Genomic DNA, 22,247 nt, shown 5'->3' on the forward strand with positions numbered 1-22,247 from the left:
ATGGACTAGCCTCTCGATCTGGTGTTGTAACCATTGATTTGTGTATCTTGCCGGGGCTGCCATGACTGCTTCGAAATCCGTGATTGGGTCTTGAGACCAATCAACGCCTGGCAAGAGATGCCTCACTGCTTCGAATTCCCGGACTTGGAGACAGTTCCCCGAGTCTGTGAGCTGATCTGGGACCCGACGGTACTCAAAGAGTCGCATTTGCTGCACACTCAATCTAGAATATTCCCGTCGCCTGACTTCGTTGTCATCGGAGCAATTTTTCCAGTAATCTTCAATTGACTCCTTTGCTCTGTAGCGCCTACCGTAAGCTCTCTTTGCCAAATTGTCATGATCAAAACATTTTCTTGGGAAATGTTCCTGTAGGCCATAGGAGGCTAGCTCTGCAAGGGACTCTTCTGCTAGGGTGGGAGTTCTCAATTGGACATCATGGTTGCCTATGATCATTGGAAATGCGAATCCAGCCTGCTTGCTTTCTCGTAATAATATGCCGGCAGGGCGTGATTGTCTTGCCACCTCCATGAGGACTACTTTATCGGTTGGGTACCGCGGAAGTCGAAGGGGGGCACCTTCAAAGCCAGCAATTCGGATGTAGGAGAATCTTGGGAACTGAATAAACCAGGCCCCATACCTCTGTACTAAAATGGTAGCTTGCTCCGAGAGCCTTATGTGTAACCCTCCCTGCATTAGCTTGACTAGGCGCATTGTGAAGGCGTCGTTGACACGTTCGTACTGTCCAACCGCGTAAGCCGGGCTGCTCTTTTCCCTTTGAGCTATATCCTGGTAGTGCAGCTGCGGGTAGCAATCATAAACCTTTACCTGACCAGGCCCATTCCCGATCTCACCTTTCATTATTAGTCCTGGCAGTGGCTGGTTCTTTGCGAACATATAGACCAAATAGGAGGTCATGGTGAAATACTTCTTTGTCTCAAGCTCAATCAGCTGAGCGTGGATGTTATCACTTATGATCTGAGCCCAGTCAAACTTAGACTTTCCGGCAAAGACCTGTTCTGTAAAATAGAACATCCATTCTTCAAAGTGGTTGGACTTAGGGAGTCCCATGACTCGGCTAAGTAAGGTGACCATATCGCCATGTTCATTATGAAAGTCACTTTTGGGGGTCTTTTTCACAATCCTGGTGCTTGAAGGCCTTTTTTCTTTGAACCATTCTTCGTTAATTAGTGCCCTGCATCGAGCTGGGTTCATATCATACGCCCCCTGTGCCTCGTCCATTGTTGTAGCTATGGGATTATTTGGAAAGGGGATATCAAATGCATGGCCGATAGCCTCAGGGGAGAAGTCGGCAATAGTGATATCTTCCAGAAGCACTAATCTGGACTTTGGCTCGTAATGCCGAGCAGCTTCCACTACTAATTCATAGTTCTGGATTGCTGGAGGGAAACCTGCTGCTTGGGCGATGCCACTTTCCAGCATTTGCCTAGGCCTGCCATATGCATTGGGTGAGAAGACCCGATCCCTGAAATCCTGAATATCAATGTGGCCAAGGTCGGTGTCACCAATGTTGTCCCAGATACTCTGGACCTTTGACTCTCTTAGCCCTCCCCTCTGATACTGATACTTCATTCTTTCAACTTTCCGTGGGATGTCTGATTTGGATGCTCGTGAGGTTTCTGCTGCAGCGGGTGTTTTTGATGATTCTGCCGCTGATTTAGGCATTTATCCTGCACAGCCAGACACGGATTACAAGGTGACACGAGAATGACGATGCGGGTTAGATAATAACAGAAGTGTTTCAACAGACCGAGATTAGTTTAAATATCACTCTGGGCTAACAATTTGATTAACTTCTACAGCATCATATTCCTGAAGATTTATGACTAAGCATTCTTACTCTCGAATTTTTTGGATTAATTTTAACAAAGGCAAAACATGAGAATTTTGAAAAGAGATGCAGTTTTCGGCCAAACTCCGGGAATAAGTCCCATGACTCGAATGATGGAGATGCAGACTCTAAGCATTTCAAATTTTGCGTATTTGCGTATTTGATCCACACCTTTTAAATGACCGTACGTGATAAGGCATACTTACCTGATCGGAGCGAATGATGGGTGATTGCTCGACCTTGCGGGGGGGGGGGCGAGCGGATGACCCTGCAAAATTTGAATCCCAACGGTTATCCTTCCTGTTTAAATTTTCGCAGTTTGGAAGATGAAAGAGGATTTATTAATTTCACATGGTTCTGTGTCTAGCAACCTGAATTTTAAATGGTCGATGGGAGGATGATGCAGTGTCTTACCTCCTTGCTTTCGGATTTAAGAGTTCCTTTCGAATTTTGAATTAGAGGTTTTCGAATCTAACCTTCGCGGGTGTGCTCGTCCTGACCTCCGCGTTACACACTGTGCCTTCTGCGTTTAATGTTTTGCTTGCTTTTGGACTTCGTTTTTAAACTTTCACCTTGGAATTTCGGACGCTTAGGGTCCGAAAACGCTGTTTGCCCGATGATGTTGAAGCTCGAACGCGGGGGTCCGAAGTGCGTTTTGATGTTGTTTTAGAAGCTTATACTGTCTTTGTTATTTGGACGCGGGGGTCCGAAGTGCGTCTCGATGTTGCTTTTGAAACACCACACTTTCCCTTTCGGAGCTTAGGGTCCGAAGAATGTTATTTGATATGTTTTAAAACTTACACTTCGCCTTTTTCATTCGGACGCGGGGGTCCGAAGTGTGCCATGCGCTGCGTTTTTAAAACCTCAGTTCGCCCTTTTCATTCGGAGCTTAGGGCCCGAAGTATGCATTTCGATGCTGGAGAAATGCCTTTAAAAACTTACTTCGCCCTTGGTCATTCGGACGCGGGGGTCCGAAGTGCGTCTCGATGTTGTTTTTGAAACACCACACTTTCCTTTTCGGAGCTTAGGGTCCGAAGTGTGTTATTTGATGTGTTTTAAAACTTACACTTTGCCCTTTTCATTCGGACGCGGGGGTCCGAAAACGCTGCTTATGTTGCTTTTAAAATAAAACTTTAACTTTGTCCCTTTTCGGAGCCTAGGGTCCGAAGTATGTTATTTGATATGTTTTTTTTTTTAAAACTTCAACTTCGCCCTTTTCGGAGCTTAGGGTCCGAAGTATGCATGGTATGCGTTTTGTTTTTTAAAACTTACTTCGCCCTTTTCGGAGCTTAGGGTCCGAAGTATGTATGATGTGCGTTTTTGTTTTTTAAAACTTACTTCGCCCTTTTCGGAGCTTAGGGTCCGAAGTATGTATGATGTGCGTTTTTGTTTTTTAAAACTTACTTCGCCCTTTTCGGAGCTTAGGGTCCGAAGTATGTATGATGTGCGTTTTTGTTTTTTAAAACTTACTTCGCCCTTTTCGGAGCTTAGGGTCCGAAGTATGTATGATGTGCGTTTTTGTTTTTTAAAACTTACTTCGCCCTTTTCGGAGCTTAGGGTCCGAAGTATGTATGATGTGCGTTTTTGTTTTTTAAAACTTACTTTGCCCTTTTCGGAGCTTAGGGTCCGAAGTATGTATGATGTGCGTTTTTTTTTAAAACTTACTTCGCCCTTGGTCGATATTCGGACGCGGGGGTCCGAAACGTGGTTTTTTGACGTTGCTTAAAAAAAACTTTAACTTTGTCTCTTTTCGGAGCCTAGGGTCCGAAGACGCTGTTTGATATGTTTTTTTAGAACTTAACAGCTTGTGTTATTCGGACACGGGGGTCCGAAGTATGCTATTGCACTGTGTTTTAAACTTAACCTTCACTAAAATTCGGACCTAAGGTCCGAAAACGTTGTTGGGCAGTGTTATGTTTTGAAACTTTAATTTTTTGGAAATTTCGGACCTAGGGTCCGGAATGCGATTGCCACCTTATGCTTTCAAATTTTGAATTTTCACCTTCGGACGCTTACATCCAAAAGGGGGGGAGCGCACAACGTTTTAAACTTAACGGCTCATCTTGACTTTCGCCAAGTTCGGACCTGGAGTCCGAAAAGATGCTCGCATTGCGTTAAGTTTTGAAATTTTGGAACAAACTCTCGGTATTTACGCCCGAAAGCCAGATCAGTCAAAAGGGCTCATTGGTTCATTACTCCAACGTTGATCAGCTTACGGACTGATCACGAACTCGCTCGAGGAGACACGAGAAACTCTGATTCGATTCTCGGGATGACGATCAAAAAACTCAAAACTGGAAAGGGGGACCCTGTCGGCGACAGGGGGCGTGTGCAACGCACAACACAGTGTCATCTCCAACGTAGAGCTCCGTTTGCGCATCGTCGGCTTCTGGGTTAATCTCACCAACAGGTAGGCCCATCATGTCCGTACGCCATCCGCTCCTTCCTTTCCCGAGTATGTCTAGGCAACGGCGCCAAATGTTTGCCACATACAAGTAAACGATTATACGCAGGAAGTAAATGCACAGAACATAATTGAAATATCTTAAAGAACCAATTTCTGTATTAATTCAACAGTCCATGTACATCAAGTGCTTATAACATTACACCCAGATACGACTATGATGATGCCACTGCGAAGGGAAGGTATGCAATATATAATACCCGAAGGGGTGCGACCAACCGTTGCGTCCAACTGCCCTTCAGGACGACTAACTGACTGCCGTAACTCATAATTACCGACGACAACATAACATAATACGACAATATGACATAATGATTATTCCCGGGAAGAATGATAAATACCAGAGATATGCTATCTTAGTTGAACAAACTCATGCCAAAATTAATGTGATGAGCGGCCAAAATATTAAAAGGGTTTTTTCGTGCTCAAAGACTCCTTATTATTACCTTCCAAATTAATAACTTACCCAACAAAGAAATATCATGCGCCTCCAATTGGATTTAAGAGTCGATCAACTTGAAATGTATTCCACGCTAAACTTATAAGAAATTAAAGCTCCATCATATGATTTATTTCTTTATACTATTCCTGATGATCTCCAAAGCCCAGATAAAAAGTAATCAACGCATAAAATAAACTCCCTTTTTCAAATTGATACAAAAGATATTCTTTATTTTATCTGTCTCATGCCAAAATATAAGGAGGGCGGTCAACGAATAAGACTTGGTGCCATTATTAACATAAAAATGAAATTCTACCCACTATCAAATGGCATCCAAAGGTAGAGCATCCATAATTGATAATATGTCAATAACAACAATTTCACTTGCTAATTTGTCTCACAAATTCAAACTTAAATCTTTAAATTCAAAGCAAACTTGGAAAATTCTTCAAGAACAAATGCATAATAAACGATGGTTTTCGTCCCCGACTTTAAATGTTGTGTTCATCCCTGTGTGGAATTGCTTTGATGAAGCACAAGGTTTCTGTCCTCTACTCCATAAACCTTTGGGGTTTTCGTCCTGTAGGCAAGTTTGGCCTTAAGCTGAAACCGGAGATCTCCACAGAGAAATAACAAGTTCTCAATCTTTTGTATATTCCAATTGAGATCCCCAATCCTCTTTTATAACCTTCCTAGGAAACCTCTGGAATAAAGAATTAAAATCACTTTATAATTTTAATTCATCCTTATTCCTCCAAAAAGTGACTTTAAATATTTAATATTTAGGTACTTGGTCACTTTATAAATAATTAGTTAAAGTTGTCTTTTAATGTACCTTTTTTGGCAAGTTAGAATTAATTACTTCCACGAGGTCACTAGAAACCCGAAAATGGGGACTTTACAAAGTTATCCTTTGCAAATACTCAAATGTAGTTGGACTGCTATCAAAGGGATAAGTGGATTGCATTATTTTTTTATATTGTTTGGAATATTACAAGCATGGGTCTCTTTAGGGTGGAGCTTTTTCTTGCAAGGGTTTCTCCACATATATGAAGCCTTATAGTTTCCACTTTATGAGTTTGCCGATTTGTCCTTGCATCTTCATTATTTGATTGATAAAGCTTTTCTTGGCTTAATCACATTTTAATCAGGTTAAATCAGTACATTGTTAATATATTTATTGTGAATCTTACCCTACTATTTCAACAGATTGAGTATACACCTTTGTGAAGAGCCCAGTTCTCTCTCAAGTACTACATCCTTGTTGTTATGACCAAAACTTGGTTTTTGTGATGAAGTTTAGTATCTTCTTTGTGCCATGTAAATTCTGTTTTAGATTTTACCTACTTGTTTCAACTAGGCTCATAATACAATTTCAAAACATGCAAAGTGCAAACAGTTGAGGATAAAGTCTACAAAGTTACAAATTATGATAGTTTCTTTATTTTATTTAATATATCCTGAATCTTGTAAATCGTGAGAATGGACTCATTTTGGCTAGTGAAATGGTTAGATATCACTTTTAGATAATGGGTTCAAAATATTTCGCTATAAATTATGAAACTGGCAGATCCCATAAATCAATCCTTTCAATGATAAAAAATGTGCAAGATTATCACTATAACCAACAGTGAGTTTAATATTGAAGGAGCTCATCTTAATTGTGTTTAGTCAGTTTCTAGCTGGTTTTAACAAAGGATACATGTTAATTAGAATGAAGCTAAGAAAGCACAAGCTGGGTTTCTGAAATTTATCTGATCTAATCTATGGGTACCAGTGTTAAAAGTAGAAAAAGTAAAATATAAAATTGACTATAATTTGCCATATGACTTTTCAATTTTCTCCATTGTATATAATTATCATGAGGTTTTAAATAGATTTTGTTCATTCTATTCTGTTATATACTTTTAAACTGCTTGAACATAACATCAAGAGGAACTATGTATTTTTCTGAGCATATATTTTTATTCCTTGTTAATTTGACAGGACATTATACACTGCCATGACTGGACAAGTGCACCAGTTGCATGGTTGTTTCAAGAACATTACAAGCACTGTGCCTTAGCAAATGCCCGCATTGTTTTTACAATTCATAATCTAGAATTTGGTGCTGCTCTGATTGGAAGGGCAATGGCACATGCTCACAAGGCAACCACGGTAAATAAGGCAAACTATTCCTAGTTATTTTTAATCTCAGGACTGCAAATTATGAAGTCCTCTTCCAATTATTGATATTTTTTCTTGTTGTTTTGAGTACATAATGTACTAGAAAATATTGTTGTTTTGAATACATAATGTACTAGAAAATATTTTACTCTGTTTTGCCTCAAAACAACAGAATATAAATACTGTTTTCAACATAGTCCTGATTTGTTTGAATATCAAGTACTTAAGACAATCATATTGTTGTTCTGTTATAGAATTGTTGGCCATAGAAGTTTTGCATTGTTCTTGTTCTTATTCTTAGCAATCTTATTATTCTATAAATGCATGTTCCTTTGTGCCATGCATAAAGTTGAAATTGTAATATAGATTAATGGGCTGGCAATGGCTAATGACTGTTGTGCCACATTTGTAAACAACATGGAGTCTATTTTAAGAAATGAGCAATGAGCACAAAACCCAACAACACTAAAATTTAGTGAAACGTTGAAGTGGGTATTACAAGGGGGTTCATCTCCCTACATAGAATTTGAAAGATGTTACTGACAATTGAAAACATGACACTTGTCTACTACCCTAAATCTAATAATAATATAATAACTAACATTATCACACACCACTAAAGTCACTAAGGTGACTTTATTACAAAGGATAAGTCTTATATTCTAACACACTCTCTTTAGACTTACAGAACTAAAATGAAATACTAACTAAAGACAAAATATGCTGACTGAAAACTAAATCAACAGAACCAAATAGAAACATGCATTCTTCAAAAACTACTTTTTGAGAACAGTTCTTTGATCAAGTAGAACTCCATCAAGTTACCTCATAACCTTCATAAAGTTGTAGCTCCTAAGCTCCTTGATTACATCTTGCCAAACTCTCAAAATATGAACCTCCTAAGTTAATGAACAGCTATCTGTGTTTAACTACATACACATGCTCCATCAAGCTATCTCATGACCCTTGTATGAGTATAATTCCCAAGATCCACAAGTCCCCAAGTTATTTGGATAGTGATTCATATTGAACTTCATCTACAATTGATCTTTTCTTGTCTTCAAAGAGTGGGCTTCTTAAAATATGAAAAATGATTGCTCTACATTAAGGTGATCACACTATCAGCATCTGAAGGGTCTTCAGCAATGGGTACATTAGCAACATTTGGTATTTCTTTGAGTTTTCCTCTAAAAACATCGGTGGCTCAAATTCTATAGTTCCAAGTTGTGTGAACTATTTTCTTGCAGTAATAACATTCAATCCCTCATTTGTTTTTCTCCAATCTTCTATGATTGATTTTTGATTAAAATTCAATCTTACTTTGAGGATCATTCTCTCTATCTCAGACAATTGTTCTTTTTTCTTCAAATAAGAGAGCTGAAACCATATCTTCTAGAGTTTGAGGAATTAATTACGAGTGAAAATGACATTGTTGAGTTTAGAAGGTGGACTATTTAACAAAATGTTTTTGACATCCGTATCATCTACTATAGCATTGACTTTTGCTAGTTGTCTAATGAGATATCTCAATTTGCTTGTGTAATTAGACACAATGGCAACATTAGCCATCTTGAATCTAAATAGTTGAAGCTTTAGAGAAACTTTGCATTAATCGCTTTTGCTCCAAACTGTTTATTCAGATTTTCCTGGATTTCTTGGGATGTTTTTTTCTAGATTAACCAGATGTAACTCAAAATTTGAGAGAGCAAGAGAAATAATGGCTTTGACTTTACAATCTCTACTCTGCCATTCTGGTAATCTATTTGGATTTATAGTTGATTTTTGATTCCCATTTACTATTACCCACAATTTTTTTTTTTGTTCCATGGGAAGGCGACCCTCAAACCCCCATCCTTGTCACTAGTGGTGTTTTAAGTATAGGGGGATGACAAGGGATGTACCTGTTGTGAGGTATTCACACATCACCCCATTGCAAATGGGGACCCCCACTTTTCGCTTTCTAGGGTTAGTCCTTTTGCTTTCTAGGTTGTCTTAGAGTCTTTGCTGTTAATCTTTGCATTGAAGGGATAGAGTTTCTTAGGTAGCTAGAGAGTCATCATGTTCGGTTGGTCTCCTGAGTGGAGTAGAATAGATTATCAAGCGTCAGGATTCAAAGATTGAGCAAGTCAAGCAAAGTTAGGTGAAAGAGTCAAGTCAAGAGTTAGTCATGAGGTCGCCTACATAGCCCCAATTTGAGAACAAAGCTTTCATCAAAACCGTCATTGGACTGAAATTTGCTTAAATGCATTGACCCGTACCTTGCTTAGGTCCTAGAGCAAGCTTTTCATTTAGGTCCCGTCCTTCCAAAGGTCACAGAGTGAATTTCCTCTTTAGGTGTTTTTAGGGGCCGAATCGATGATGCTTTCATGTGAAGAAATTGGAAAACTTAAGATTCAAATCGATGAGGTAAAAGGAAGTAGTGAGTTTAAGTCATGCCTTTGTAAAGATCCTAAGGTGAACTGCCAAGATTTGTCATATAGGTCCTGTCCCTAGCGAGGACATAGAGCGAAATTATCACCAGTTCAAGTGAATTACATGTACCTTGTAGGAGATCCAAAGTAAAATTCCACCAGGCAAACATTTTAGCACTGTCATGTCCCCACTCTAGCTCAGTCTAGCAGAGACATGTGAGTCAGCTTATTATGGGGTCTTGTAGGCTGACAGGGTTGGACAGAGACCCGGTATGGTTATTCAGTGTTGGAGACTTGGTATTCTAGCAGTTATTGATCAGTTGGGAGACATTCCTTGTTTTTAGGAGGCAGTTCCTACTTTTTAGGAGGTTTGATCATGCCCAAGGTTGGGTCTCCATGAGATGCCTCTTTGGGTTCAGTTTCAGAGAGATTGGGCTTGTTTCCTAAATTGTAGGAGCATCCCTAGATTTTAGGGATGAGACTACCAGTGAATCCTTGATTTCCGACTTCAGTCACAGACAGGTGACAGGATGATTTTAGGGTTTGTAATGTCAGTTGGGCATTTTATGGCTATTTGGGTTATATTTTTAATATTTCCTAAGTTAGCATTTAATAATTAAATAAGGCTAAGTTGTTAGCCATTTTGGAGTAATAAGGGGATTTTTGGCCTCATCTGGATGCGCACCCTATTGTGTGATAGCTCGTTGGAAAGATCTTGAAATTCTTTGAATCTTTCTCTTTGGTCTCAGGGCAATTCAGTGAGCGGATTTCTGTCTATGAGGAAAAAGGTCATTTTCTAGTAACATGACCACTTTAAAATAAGAAATTATAACATTTCCACTAGACCATGCCACTTGGAGACAATTAGGGTTCGATTTGCAATTGAGAGGGGTTATAAGGGGATAGGAGCTTCATTCTATCATCATCTTTTGCATATTTGACAACTTGTATGAATTTGCTCTAGAGAGCGATTTCTAGACTGGGACGCAAACCCCAGGATTAGGATTGGCTGGGACGTAGCCCTCAGCAATCTTTGGCACCGGACTTATAAGGCATTGTGTGTGGTGATTAAGGACAGAGGCATCAATTCTCAGTAGGGTTTCAGTGTGGCCTACCATCTTTCCAGTGGAGACGTGGTTCATTGCAGCTGGAGGAATGCCGTTTGCAGCAAATACACCACGTGGTGTATAGGGTATTGCTTGTATTCACTTCCAGTGTATGTGGGGTTGGAGAACATTCTTCATCTTCCAGTTTGACTTTGAATTTGTATGAGAGCTTGGGAAATACATTGGATTCATTGTTTGGCTTTGTAATTCAGACAAATCTGCCTGGTACGATTTGCAATAATTCTGACTTTTGCTGTATACCTCATTTATTTCAGTATTGCTTCATATTTGCTGTTATCTATTCCTTCCTATGCTATTAAACAATCAAAAACACAAAAACAAACAACCCTTTCTGCACTTCTGTCTAGTTCTGTAAGAAAAACTTAAATAAACAGGAAAACAAAATTAAAAATAAAAAAATTACAGCAGGTTAACAGCAAAGATCTATCAGGGATCTTTCAGTGGTATCAGAGGCATGTATTCTGCCAGCCTGTGGGGTTAATCAGACTTTATTTCTATGCATTCGGGTAGAGCGGATATAAATAGGTATTACACACGCAGAAGAGCTCAGTACGAGCGTGAGTTTGGGATAGAACAGAATCCAGTCATGGCTAAGGAATAGGTGGGCGACAGAAGAAATCAGGATGAGGAAGAGAGAGAGATGATGAGGACTCTTATCACTACTCAGCCCAGGATCGTCCAGGCATTAGATAGGTTACAAGATACCTTGGATCGTTTGGATATGGATGGACACAGAGGTAGGCGTGGTAGGTCACCTTCAGTGGCTGGTAGTCACCACAACCATCAGTCCCAATCTTCAGTTGGGAGTTCCCATCATTCCAGCAGGAGGCACCGCCATCGTACACCTACTACGAATAGGCCATTGCTTCCTCAGTTCATACCAGGTGAACAACCAGCACAAGTGGAACAACCGGAGGTTGGGTTCCAGGAGTCAGTTTTAGCTGCCACAGCTGAGTGGAGAGCTCTACCCCCTGAGGTTAGGGACGTTTTCCCTCTTCCCCAGTATTGTGCACAGCGTAGAGATACAACCAGGTTCAGGGGAGATCGTGGTAATAGACCACACCAGCAGCAGCAGAATTATGATTTGAATAGAGCTACTGGGAAGATTACATTGGCCCCATATAATGGCACAGGAGACACTAGCGCACGAGCGTGGGTCCACAAGCTGGACATATATCTTTCATTGAGGCCCATGCCTGAGCGTGAGGCTATTCAGTTTGCTGTATTGCATTTAGAGGGGATTGCCTATGATTGGTGGCACCATGGATTGGTCACCCAGGATCACACCTTAGTTCACTCCTATACTGAGTTCACTGAGCGTCTCATTGCACGGTTTGACCGTAAGGATACAGAACTTTATTACAGGGAGTTGGCTCACCTTAGACAAACCGGTCATGCAGAAGCCTATATTAATGAGTTCCAACGTATTGCAGTGATGGTACCGGATATGCCCCAGAGACGTAGTGTGATGTTGTTCACTGAGGGCTTGGAGGATAGGCTAAAGGGACTAGTGCGTGCTTTCCAACCAGCAACTCTTAAGGAGGCTATTGAGGTGACATTGAGACTAGATACTGTTCCCACTTCTTATCAGGCAGATAAGAAACCATTTAGAGATTCACGGCCTGCACAGAAGGCCAATACGTCCCAGAACAAAGAAGGGACTTCAGCGAAAACCCCTTGGATGAATCAGGAAACGAGGAATGAATTGAGGAGGAAAAAGTTATGTTTTTCCTGCAAGGAACCTTGGGAACCAGGACACCGTTGCATGGGTAAAGGAAAGGTTCATTTGATTGAGGTGACTTCTGAGTTAGGAGATGAGGAGGTTCTTGATACTGATATTGAGGAGGATACAGAGGATGTTGAGCAGGTTCAGACACAGTTGGAGCTAGACATCCCTGAGCCGTTGGCGTCAGCCAAAGTAGCTATGGCTACTCTCTCCAGTTATCCTAAGTTTCATGCCTTCCGGTTGAAAGGTACACTTAAGGGTAAGCGGGTCACCAGCTTGGTAGACACAGGTGCTACGCATAACTTTATTGATCAGAAATTAGTTGAGAGGCGTGGCTTGCAGTATGAGGAGTTTGGTGGTTTTGGAGTGAAGGTGGCAGATGGTGCAGTTTTGGGTTGCACCAAACGGATTCCACAACTTAGTATTCAGATGGGGAATTATACTTTGACTGATGATTTTTATGTGCTTCCTATAGAGGATTATGATGTGGTTTTGGGCATGCAGTGGTTACAGGGTATTGGGCGTTACATTATTGATCACCAACGTATGCAGTTGGAGTTTCTGTCTGGAGGGAAGAAAGTGATTTTGAGGGCAGCTTCAGATGGTGGACCTAGGGAAGTGACTTCTCGCAGGATGGAGACTATCCTCAAGCATAATGATGTACTTTGGGCTACGCATTGTTTGGTTAAGTCCAAAACACCCACACCCCAGGATGGCCGTGTGTTTCATGTGGACATTCAGTCAGTGATGGATCGCCATGGTAGAGTATTTGGTGATATACCTCCTGGAGTGCCACCAGATAGAGGTTTTGAGCATGGTATAGAGTTGGAGGAGGGAGCAAAGCCAGTGATTACTACCCCATATCGTCATCCTAGAGCTTATAAGGATGAAATTGAGAAGACAATTCATGAACTATTAGATATGGGTTTCATTCGACCGAGTTCTAGCCCGTTTGCTTCTTCCGTAGTGTTGGTTAAGAAGAAGGATGGGACTCTACGGATGTGTATTGATTATAGAGCCTTGAACAAGAAGACAATAAAAAACAGATATCCTATTCCGCGCATAGATGAGTTGTTGGATGAGTTACATGGGGCTGTCTATTTCTCTAAGATTGATCTTCGTTCAGGCTACCATCAGATTCGTGTACGCGCTGAGGATGTACACAAGACTGCTTTCCGTTGTCACTATGGGCATTATGAGTTCCTGGTAATGCCTTTTGGCCTTACCAATGCACCAGCTACTTTCCAGTCCTGTATGAACCATATCTTCAACAAGCAGTTGAGGAAGTCGGTTCTAGTGTTCTTTGATGATATATTGATTTACAGTTGTACTTGGGAGGATCATCTCAGACATCTTGAGGAGGTACTTGGCATAATGGAGGATCAGTCTCTATTTGCTAAGCTTTCCAAATGTGAGTTTGGATTGAGGGAGGTGTTATATTTGGGACATGTGATCAGTGCTGATGGAGTGAAGGTGCATGAGGAGAAGATTCAGGCAATTCAGAATTGGCCCGTCCCTCAGAACATTACGGAGTTACGTGGATTCCTTGGATTGTGTGCTTATTATAGGAGATTTGTGAAGGGGTTCTCTCAGTTGGCGGCACCTTTGACAGATCTTACAAAAAAGGGGGCCTTCAGATGGACAGAACAAGCGCAGGGGGTCTTTGATAGACTCAAGGAGGTGATGAGCACTTGTCCTGTCTTGGCACTACCTGATTTCTCGCAGCCCTTTGTTCTAGAGTGTGATGCCTCAGGATTTGGTATAGGAGCCGTGTTGATGCAGAACAAACATCCCATTGCCTATGAGAGCAGAAAGTTGCAAAATAATGAGAGGTTGTACTCTACCTACGACAAGGAAATGTTGGCTATCATGCATGCGTTAGCCAAATTCAGACAGTATCTTGTTGGCAGCAAATTTGTGGTAAGAACTGATCACAACAGTCTGAAATACTTCCTAAATCAAACAGAGCTTAATGATAGACAACAAAAATGGATTAGCAAAATTCAGGCTTATGACTTCGATATCGAATTCATAAAGGGGAAGAATAATACTGTGGCTGATGCACTCTCTAGGAAACCTTCATTGGCTGCCCTTTGCTCATTGAGCGAGATTTCAGCAGATTGGAAGGCTCAACTCTTAGTTGAGTATTCCAAGGATCAGCATGCTTGTGAGATCATGGATGGTTTGATAGTGGATGACAGATATAGTGTGGTAGATGATATTATCTACTACAAGGGTAGGGTTTATCTTGTTCCGAGTTCTCAGTTGAAGGAACAAATTTTGCATGCTCTCCATGATACTCCTACAGCAGGACATCCAGGATATGGTAAGACTTACAGGGCGGTTCGTGAGAGATTCTCTTGGAAGGGTCTCAAAGATGATGTTTTACGCCATGTCCGTGAGTGTATGACTTGTCAGCAGAACAAGTCGGAGCATACCTACCCAGCGGGGTTGTTGCAACCCTTACCTATACCGGAACAGAAGTGGACAGGGATCTCAATGGATTTCATTACAGGGCTTCCTCGGGTTCAGGGGAAAGATTGTATTTATGTTGTTGTGGATAGGCTAACAAAGTATGCCCACTTCTTTCCCATTGCACTGGATTTCACAGCATCACAGGTGGCTGAGTTATTTTTCAGGGAGGTATTTAGACTCCATGGTCTTCCCAAGACCATTGTGAGTGACAGGGACAGCAGGTTCATGAGTTCCTTTTGGCAGGAACTTTTCAGGCTTACAGGCACTGAGTTGACACCTAGTACTAGTTACCACCCTCAAACTGATGGACAGACCGAGATAGTCAACAAGTGGGTTGAGGGATATTTGCGTAACTATGTGTCAAGGCAACAAAAAGCATGGGTACGTTGGTTGTATTTGGGCGAGTATTGTTATAATACCACTCACCATATGTCCATTGGCATGACGCCTTTCAGAGCTCTCTATGGATATGAGGCATTATCTTTCACTGATTTGGCAATTAGTGATATTAGAGTTCCTTTGGCTCAGGATTGGTTACAGGAGAACCAGGATGTCATGAGATCTCTCAGGGGGAATTTACAGCAGGCTCAAAATCAGCAAAAGATGTACGCAGACAGGCACAGGATTGAGAGAGCATTTGAGGTGGATGATATGGTCTTTCTGCGCTTACAACCATATCGGCAGAGCACCCTAAAAAGGGGGGGAGCTGAGAAGCTCAAACCACGTTTTTATGGTCCATACAGGGTACTCAGGCGAGTGGGAGAGGTTGCATATGAGGTTGAGTTACCACCTGGCAGCAGGATTCATAATGTATTTCATGTATCTTGCCTGAAAAAGGCCCTTGGACAGCATATTACAGTTTCACCCGAGTTACCTCCTATGGATGAGGAGGGTAAATTGATTTTGGTTCCTGATGAGATTCTTGAGGTGAGGGAACGACGGCTGAGAAGTCGGGTGATTCGAGAGTATTTGGTTCGATGGAGAGATCTTCCCATAGAGGATGCCACTTGGGAAGGTGAGAGCATTTTACAGCATCCAGCATTACAGTTGCTTGTGGGCAAGCATCTCCGAGAGGGGAGGACTGTCATGTCCCCACTCTAGCTCAGTCTAGCAGAGACATGTGAGTCAGCTTATTATGGGGTCTTGTAGGCTGACAGGGTTGGACAGAGACCCGGTATGGTTATTCAGTGTTGGAGACTTGGTATTCTAGCAGTTATTGATCAGTTGGGAGACATTCCTTGTTTTTAGGAGGCAGTTCCTACTTTTTAGGAGGTTTGATCATGCCCAAGGTTGGGTCTCCATGAGATGCCTCTTTGGGTTCAGTTTCAGAGAGATTGGGCTTGTTTCCTAAATTTTAGGAGCATCCCTAGATTTTAGGGATGAGACTACCAGTGAATCCTTGATTTCCGACTTCAGTCACAGACAGGTGACAGGATGATTTTAGGGTTTGTAATGTCAGTTGGGCATTTTATGGCTATTTGGGTTATATTTTTAATATTTCCTAAGTTAGCGTTTAATAATTAAATAAGGCTAAGTTGTTAGCCATTTTGGAGTAATAAGGGGATTTTTGGCCTCATCTGGATGCGCACCCTATTGTGTGATAGCTCGTTGGAAAGATCTTGAAATTCTTTAAATCTTTCTCTTTGGTCTCAGGGCAATTCAGTGAGCAGATTTCTGTCTATGAGGAAAAAGGTCATTTTCTAGTAACATGACCACTTTAAAATAAGAAATTATAACATTTCCACTAGACCATGCCACTTGGAGACAATTAGGGTTCGATTTGCAATTGAGAGGGGTTATAAGGGGATAGGAGCTTCATTCTATCATCATCTTTTGCATATTTGACAACTTGTATGAATTTGCTCTGGAGAGCGATTTCTAGACTGGGACGCAAACCCCAGGATTAGGATTGGCTGGGACGTAGCCCTCAGCAATCTTTGGCACCGGACTTATAAGGTATTGTGTGTGGTGATTAAGGACAGAGGCATCAATTCTCAGTAGGGTTTCAGTGTGGCCTACCATCTTTCCAGTGGAGACGTGGTTCATTGCAGCTGGAGGAATGCCATTTGCAGCAAATACACCACGTGGTGTATAGGGTATTGCTTGTATTCACTTCCAGTGTATGTGGGGTTGGAGAACATTCTTCATCTTCCAGTTTGACTTTGAATTTGTATGAGAGCTTGGGAAATACATTGGATTCATTGTTTGGCTTTGTAATTCAGACAAATCTGCCTGGTACGATTTGCAATAATTCTGACTTTTGCTGTATACCTCATTTATTTCAGTATTGCTTCATATTTGCTGTTATCTATTCCTTCCTATGCCATTAAACAATCAAAAACACAAAAACAAACAACCCTTTCTGCACTTCTGTCTAGTTCTGTAAGAAAAACTTAAATAAACAGGAAAACAAAATTAAAAATAAAAAAATTACAGCAGGTTAACAGCAAAGATCTATCAGGGATCTTTCAAGCACCCAAAACAAATTCAAAATCAATCTAGAGGTAAGTCGGCCAAGGTAAGTTTTGATTTAATCTAATTTATGACAAGTCGGCCTCACCCTGAAAGGACACATCTCCTCATTAAGACACCTATATAAGGAGACTTGAAGCAATCATTTAGTCACTAATTCAAAGCAATCCTTTCTCCTAGAGTGGCAGTTCCCATCAACTCCACTAGCTAATTCAATCAGCAGGGCAAGGAGTCCAATTAATATCAACAACAAATCTGATTCAGGAAACATATCATCAGCGAATTTGATTACATCCACAGTGAGTTCAGTAAGCATCAACATCAAATCTGATCCACAAGCAGCAATTCCAATCATTGGTGACAGAAAAAGTCACAAAAAGAGGAGTGAATTCATCAAGAAGACAACAAATTTGCTTCAACCAAGGAGTGACCCCTTCTATAGATGCTCCTGTTAAACCTGCAAATCACATGAAATCACATAATTACATCAAACTAGGAGGTTATAATATAAGGGATATCATATGTATTTGATGCTTGCTTATTTGTTTTGTAGTAGATGAAGAAAGAAATCAAGGAGATCATATTGAAGGAGGATTGAAACAAGTCGCTCCAGGATCAAATTTCAACATCAAGGTTGAAATACAATGAAGATACACTCAAGGGAACTTCATAAGACAAACATAAGAAAGTGATTATACAAGGAGCACTCGCTTAGACAAAGACATGAACCACAACACCAACTCTCACAGCACCAAGGAGTCACAGAGAGGGAATGCCAAAGGAGAAAGGTAGTGGTGACATCAAGATTTCATTCTAAGGTACATCAATACTTCAAAACCAAGATCTATACCTTGCACTTCGATCATTGAAAACCTCAGGAGTATAGTTTCAGAAGAAAATTTAGAAGATCATCATCATCATGGAAGCTAGATAATGTTGAGTATCAAGAAATATTCATTCATGATGATCTATCAAGCCTACAAAGTGCAAGTTAAAGGTGGCGTCCTAGTCATCATCCTAGTCACCATTCACCAATCAGAGAAGGTCTACCTCAGCAAGTCTTGATTTAGTGTACCAGATTCACTCATGGATGCACAAACTCCGATGTACCTACCCTTGATATTTATTGTTCCACACTCACTGAATGTAATTTTCTCATTGGCTAAGGAGAGTTTGTTGTAACAAACCCTAATTAGGGTTTCATTGTAAAAGCTTGGCCATTGATGGAGAATCAATCCTAGCTGTTCAATGTAAATGAGCTCTCTATATAAAGCTCAAACTTTTCATTTGTAAAGGTTAATAGTAAATAGTTAATGGTTGGAGAATAGTTAATAGCGAGTAGAATAGCTAATAGTTAGTTAATAGCGAGTAGAATAGCTAATAGTCAATAGATAGTCTTAAGAGAATAGAATAGTAATTAGAGTAGAGTAGGAGAAGGCAGAAATTGTTGCCTAAGTTGTAAATGAACTCCATTGTCATTGAAGTTATGGTGAAGTGTGTTGTTTCTTTACAACGTGCATGGTTTCTTGTTGGATCTTCATGTTAGATGATAAATAATTAGATTGAATGGAAGAATTTGTTGAATGCATTTGTGTGGAATCCGCCCAGTCCATACCACTAGCCTCTTACTGATTGTAAGTGTGCCTTGTGTGGTCAACTGGAATGATATGAGCTTAACTTCGAATCGTTATTCATCCATTGCTTATGCATTAACTTGAATGGTGATCAATGTTTGATGGTATCGATTCGATCATCTTTGAAATGTCCTTAGAAGATTGCACTGAGCTTGTGTCAAATTGTTCAGGTTGATGGTGAGACCTTGCCGAGTAGGATTCCATATAGTCATTCACCCATCTTCTTACATTCTAGGTCCTAGCGTAGATTTCTCAAACCCCATCTCTTTTGCTTTATTTTTTATCTTCCAACTGAGTAGATAGGACCTAAGTTCCAACAAATCAAGCATTCAGGCATTCAAATGTAAGTCCCCTTGTGATTCCAGCATAATCACATCAACCAACGGAGCTTATCCACATGTAGTGACCCTACATTCATGAACCTTGGAGTCTTCTCAAGTGATCCTTAAGCTAATCTTCAGCATTTGATAGATTTTGTTCAAGAGAGGATAAGATATTTTCTGGTATTTTATTCTATGTTCGCATGTGCATAAAAAACACATCAACAATACCCTAGTTGTTCATCCCCAAAATTTTCAAAAGTTAAAAAACATTTCAAAAATATGTTGCAAGAACAAGAATGCCACAGGGATGTTTGATTGCCTCCAAGGTGATTGTGGATATTTGATACATCCCTTGACTGTGCCACCAATGGCCAGGCATCCCTGGCGACAAGACAACTTTTTATAATGTTTTTTAAAGATCTCCTTCATGACATAAAAAATATTAAATATAGTGTCAAGTGTTATATAACTTATATCACTAGCTAAGAATCTGAATCATGATATATTTTATTGCAGTTAAACTGCTATTATGATATATTAATTACTGCTATACCTTGTCACTGTCTTAATTGTAATGCCGTGTTACTTAATATTAGATAAACTTGTAAAAATTAAAATTTACACACACACACACACACATATATATATCAGTTAAAATGATAGAAATTTGAATATCTCTTATAGCCATGCCCCCATGATCCCCCACAAATGGGCACTGATCTGTTGTCCCTCTGTCTGTGTGCTGAAGATGCTGTGGAACATAAATTTTTGTTCATCAGCTGCATTTGGAATTTTACTTTCCAAGTGCAGAAATTAAGGCCAAAATATTTTTCTAATGGTATTTGCATTCCCAAAAAGAAAAGAAAAACAGAACCCTAGAAAAATTTAGATTCAGATTCAAAGAATTTTAAGCCCTTTAAAATTTTTAGAATTAAAAACAATTTTTTGAACGTAGATATGAATATTATCAATTACAATTTTGATAGAGAAGACTGACAGCCAGGGTTTTGAAGCAGCAAACTACCTACCTGAACGACAAAAGCATCCTTCAAACTTCACAAAAATATCATGAGCTTATTTTTCTACCCACCTGACCTCAAAGCATAACTTTTCAAATTGAAAGTCTTGACAATTCATTGCAAAAATTCATCATGTCCCTAAGGGGTCCTACATGGCCTTCAAACTTCATGTCTTTTGTTGCCTTTGTGGTGGCAAATTCCTCACAACCTTCCACAATTTATTGTGAATTGTGGCCTCTTTCACACACATAGACAACTCAAGTGATTGTGTTTCATACTTGCAATTATTTGGAAAGTTAATGATAGATCGTGATCTTTCAGTTCATGAAAAAAATGCCTGCAATTTTCTTAATGCCTGGAGATATTTACTTTGATAGCAGCACCTTGAAGCTTCAACATCTCATAATATATATGACAGCACTCTTTCAGAAAACTGTTAATCAAAATAAGTATTGACTCAGGTCCTTCCTGCTCTGATACTATATTAAGAAATGAACTATGGGCATAAAATACATTGTAGTATGCTATTGTGAAAAATTGGAGTGGGCATTACAAAGGGGCTCATCTCGTTATTTAGAGTTTGAGAGATGTAACTATCAATTTAAAATGTGACACTTGTCCATGACCTTAAAATTTAATAGTAACTGGTAGCTAACATTATTACACACCACTAAAATTATTAAGGTGACTTTATTTCAAAAGGTAGCCTTATAGCATCTATAGTTATACTATTAGTATTGATCAATTTGATTTTATAAACCAAGTGTATAGAATGCCATGACTTAAAAATTACATGGGTTGCAGCTGTTATTTATTTTGGTTTTCATATTAATTATTATCCATGATTTTGAACTTTGCCTTTAACATTTTTGCTCCAGCCCTAAATGGTAAAGAAGTATTGTGAGAAAAAGAAGCATTTTGGGTACTTAAAAAATCAGCACAAACAAGTTTTTGGAGGAGGATTGAACATTTTTACTTAGTTTATGTCAAGAACTTTGTTTGCATCCTAAACCACAGTAGTTCTTTTTGGTATCAAACTCTGCCAGTACATTTTGAGTTCTTAAGGTGTTCTGGATTCAAATTTATTTCTTGATTTCATTTTTGGTATTGACTTTTGGAAAATACAAGTTACTCCTTAAACTATCCTGTTACCTTTTTAAAAATTTTAAGATCATGCTGCAATAAATTCTTTTCCTTGGGATGAAGAATGCAGCTTTCGGAGTGTTTACAACTTTGACACATGTTTTACTACTTATTATATTTTCAGAGTTGCATTAGGTATTCCTGTTACTTCATAGTTCATACTATGTTTCTAGTTGAATGCAGAAATCATTGGTTTCAATCTTTATTTTTCTCCATATATATTCTTGAAATTTCTTTCCTTGAAAATTCTAGGATGAAGCTGAATATATTTTCTTAGAGAACGTGTTCTGTGGGCTTTTGATTACATCCTAACTGTTAATAGACCATGCAAAGATTGCAGAATAACATTGATGAATAAGTTTCTTTTTGTTGTGGGAATCCAGTGTACAAACTGAACTTTTGAGTTTTTTCTTGAGGAATTCAATTCTCTAAGGAGTTAGCAGATGCTTACAAGGACGCCAGTCAAAATTTTATATTCATCTTAGGCCAAATTTTGTTCACTGAGAAACAATAAGGAACAATGAGATGCAGGGCATGGGATCTCCTTTGGCTATATATAATATGCATATTTTATTCTATTGGATTACATTATTTTATTCAATCTGAATCAATGTCATGAAAATTTATTATTCTTTTATTGGGAGTGAGAGACATTGTTAATCGCATGAATATTATGTTTCCCTCAAGACTCTTTGCTATTCTATTAGCTAAGAGGTTTTTCTTTCTATTCAAAGTAACATAGGTTCCTTTGCAGGTTTCATATACATATGCACATGAAGTCTCAGGACATGCAGCTATTGCTCCACACCAATATAAGTTCCATGGCATTTTGAATGGGATAGATCCTGATATTTGGGATCCTTTTAATGATCAACATATACCTGTAAGTAATTTACGATTGGAACATTGATATAATAATAGAGTGATGTTGGATATGGCATCCTGCAACAATGCATCATATTATTTTGTTATATTGATTAGGCATTATGGGTCTAT

The 22,247-nt window shown here is 39.6% G+C and overlaps 1 protein-coding gene across 2 annotated transcripts in view; it reads left to right on the plus strand.

Annotated features, from left to right (window-relative positions):
• The window catches only part of LOC131047484 (starch synthase 3, chloroplastic/amyloplastic), a 302,898-nt gene that overhangs the window by 141,040 nt on the left and 139,611 nt on the right, over positions 1-22,247 (plus strand). For both annotated transcript variants that reach the window (XM_057981392.2, XM_057981391.2), the window contains 2 exons: positions 6,742-6,912; positions 22,006-22,134. In XM_057981392.2, the coding sequence (XP_057837375.2) occupies positions 6,742-6,912; positions 22,006-22,134 (300 nt within the window). The remainder of the gene's footprint in view (positions 1-6,741; positions 6,913-22,005; positions 22,135-22,247) is intronic.

The sequence above is a fragment of the Cryptomeria japonica genome, chromosome 4 (assembly GCF_030272615.1).
Source record: "Cryptomeria japonica chromosome 4, Sugi_1.0, whole genome shotgun sequence".
Taxonomy (NCBI): Eukaryota; Viridiplantae; Streptophyta; class Pinopsida; order Cupressales; family Cupressaceae; genus Cryptomeria; species Cryptomeria japonica.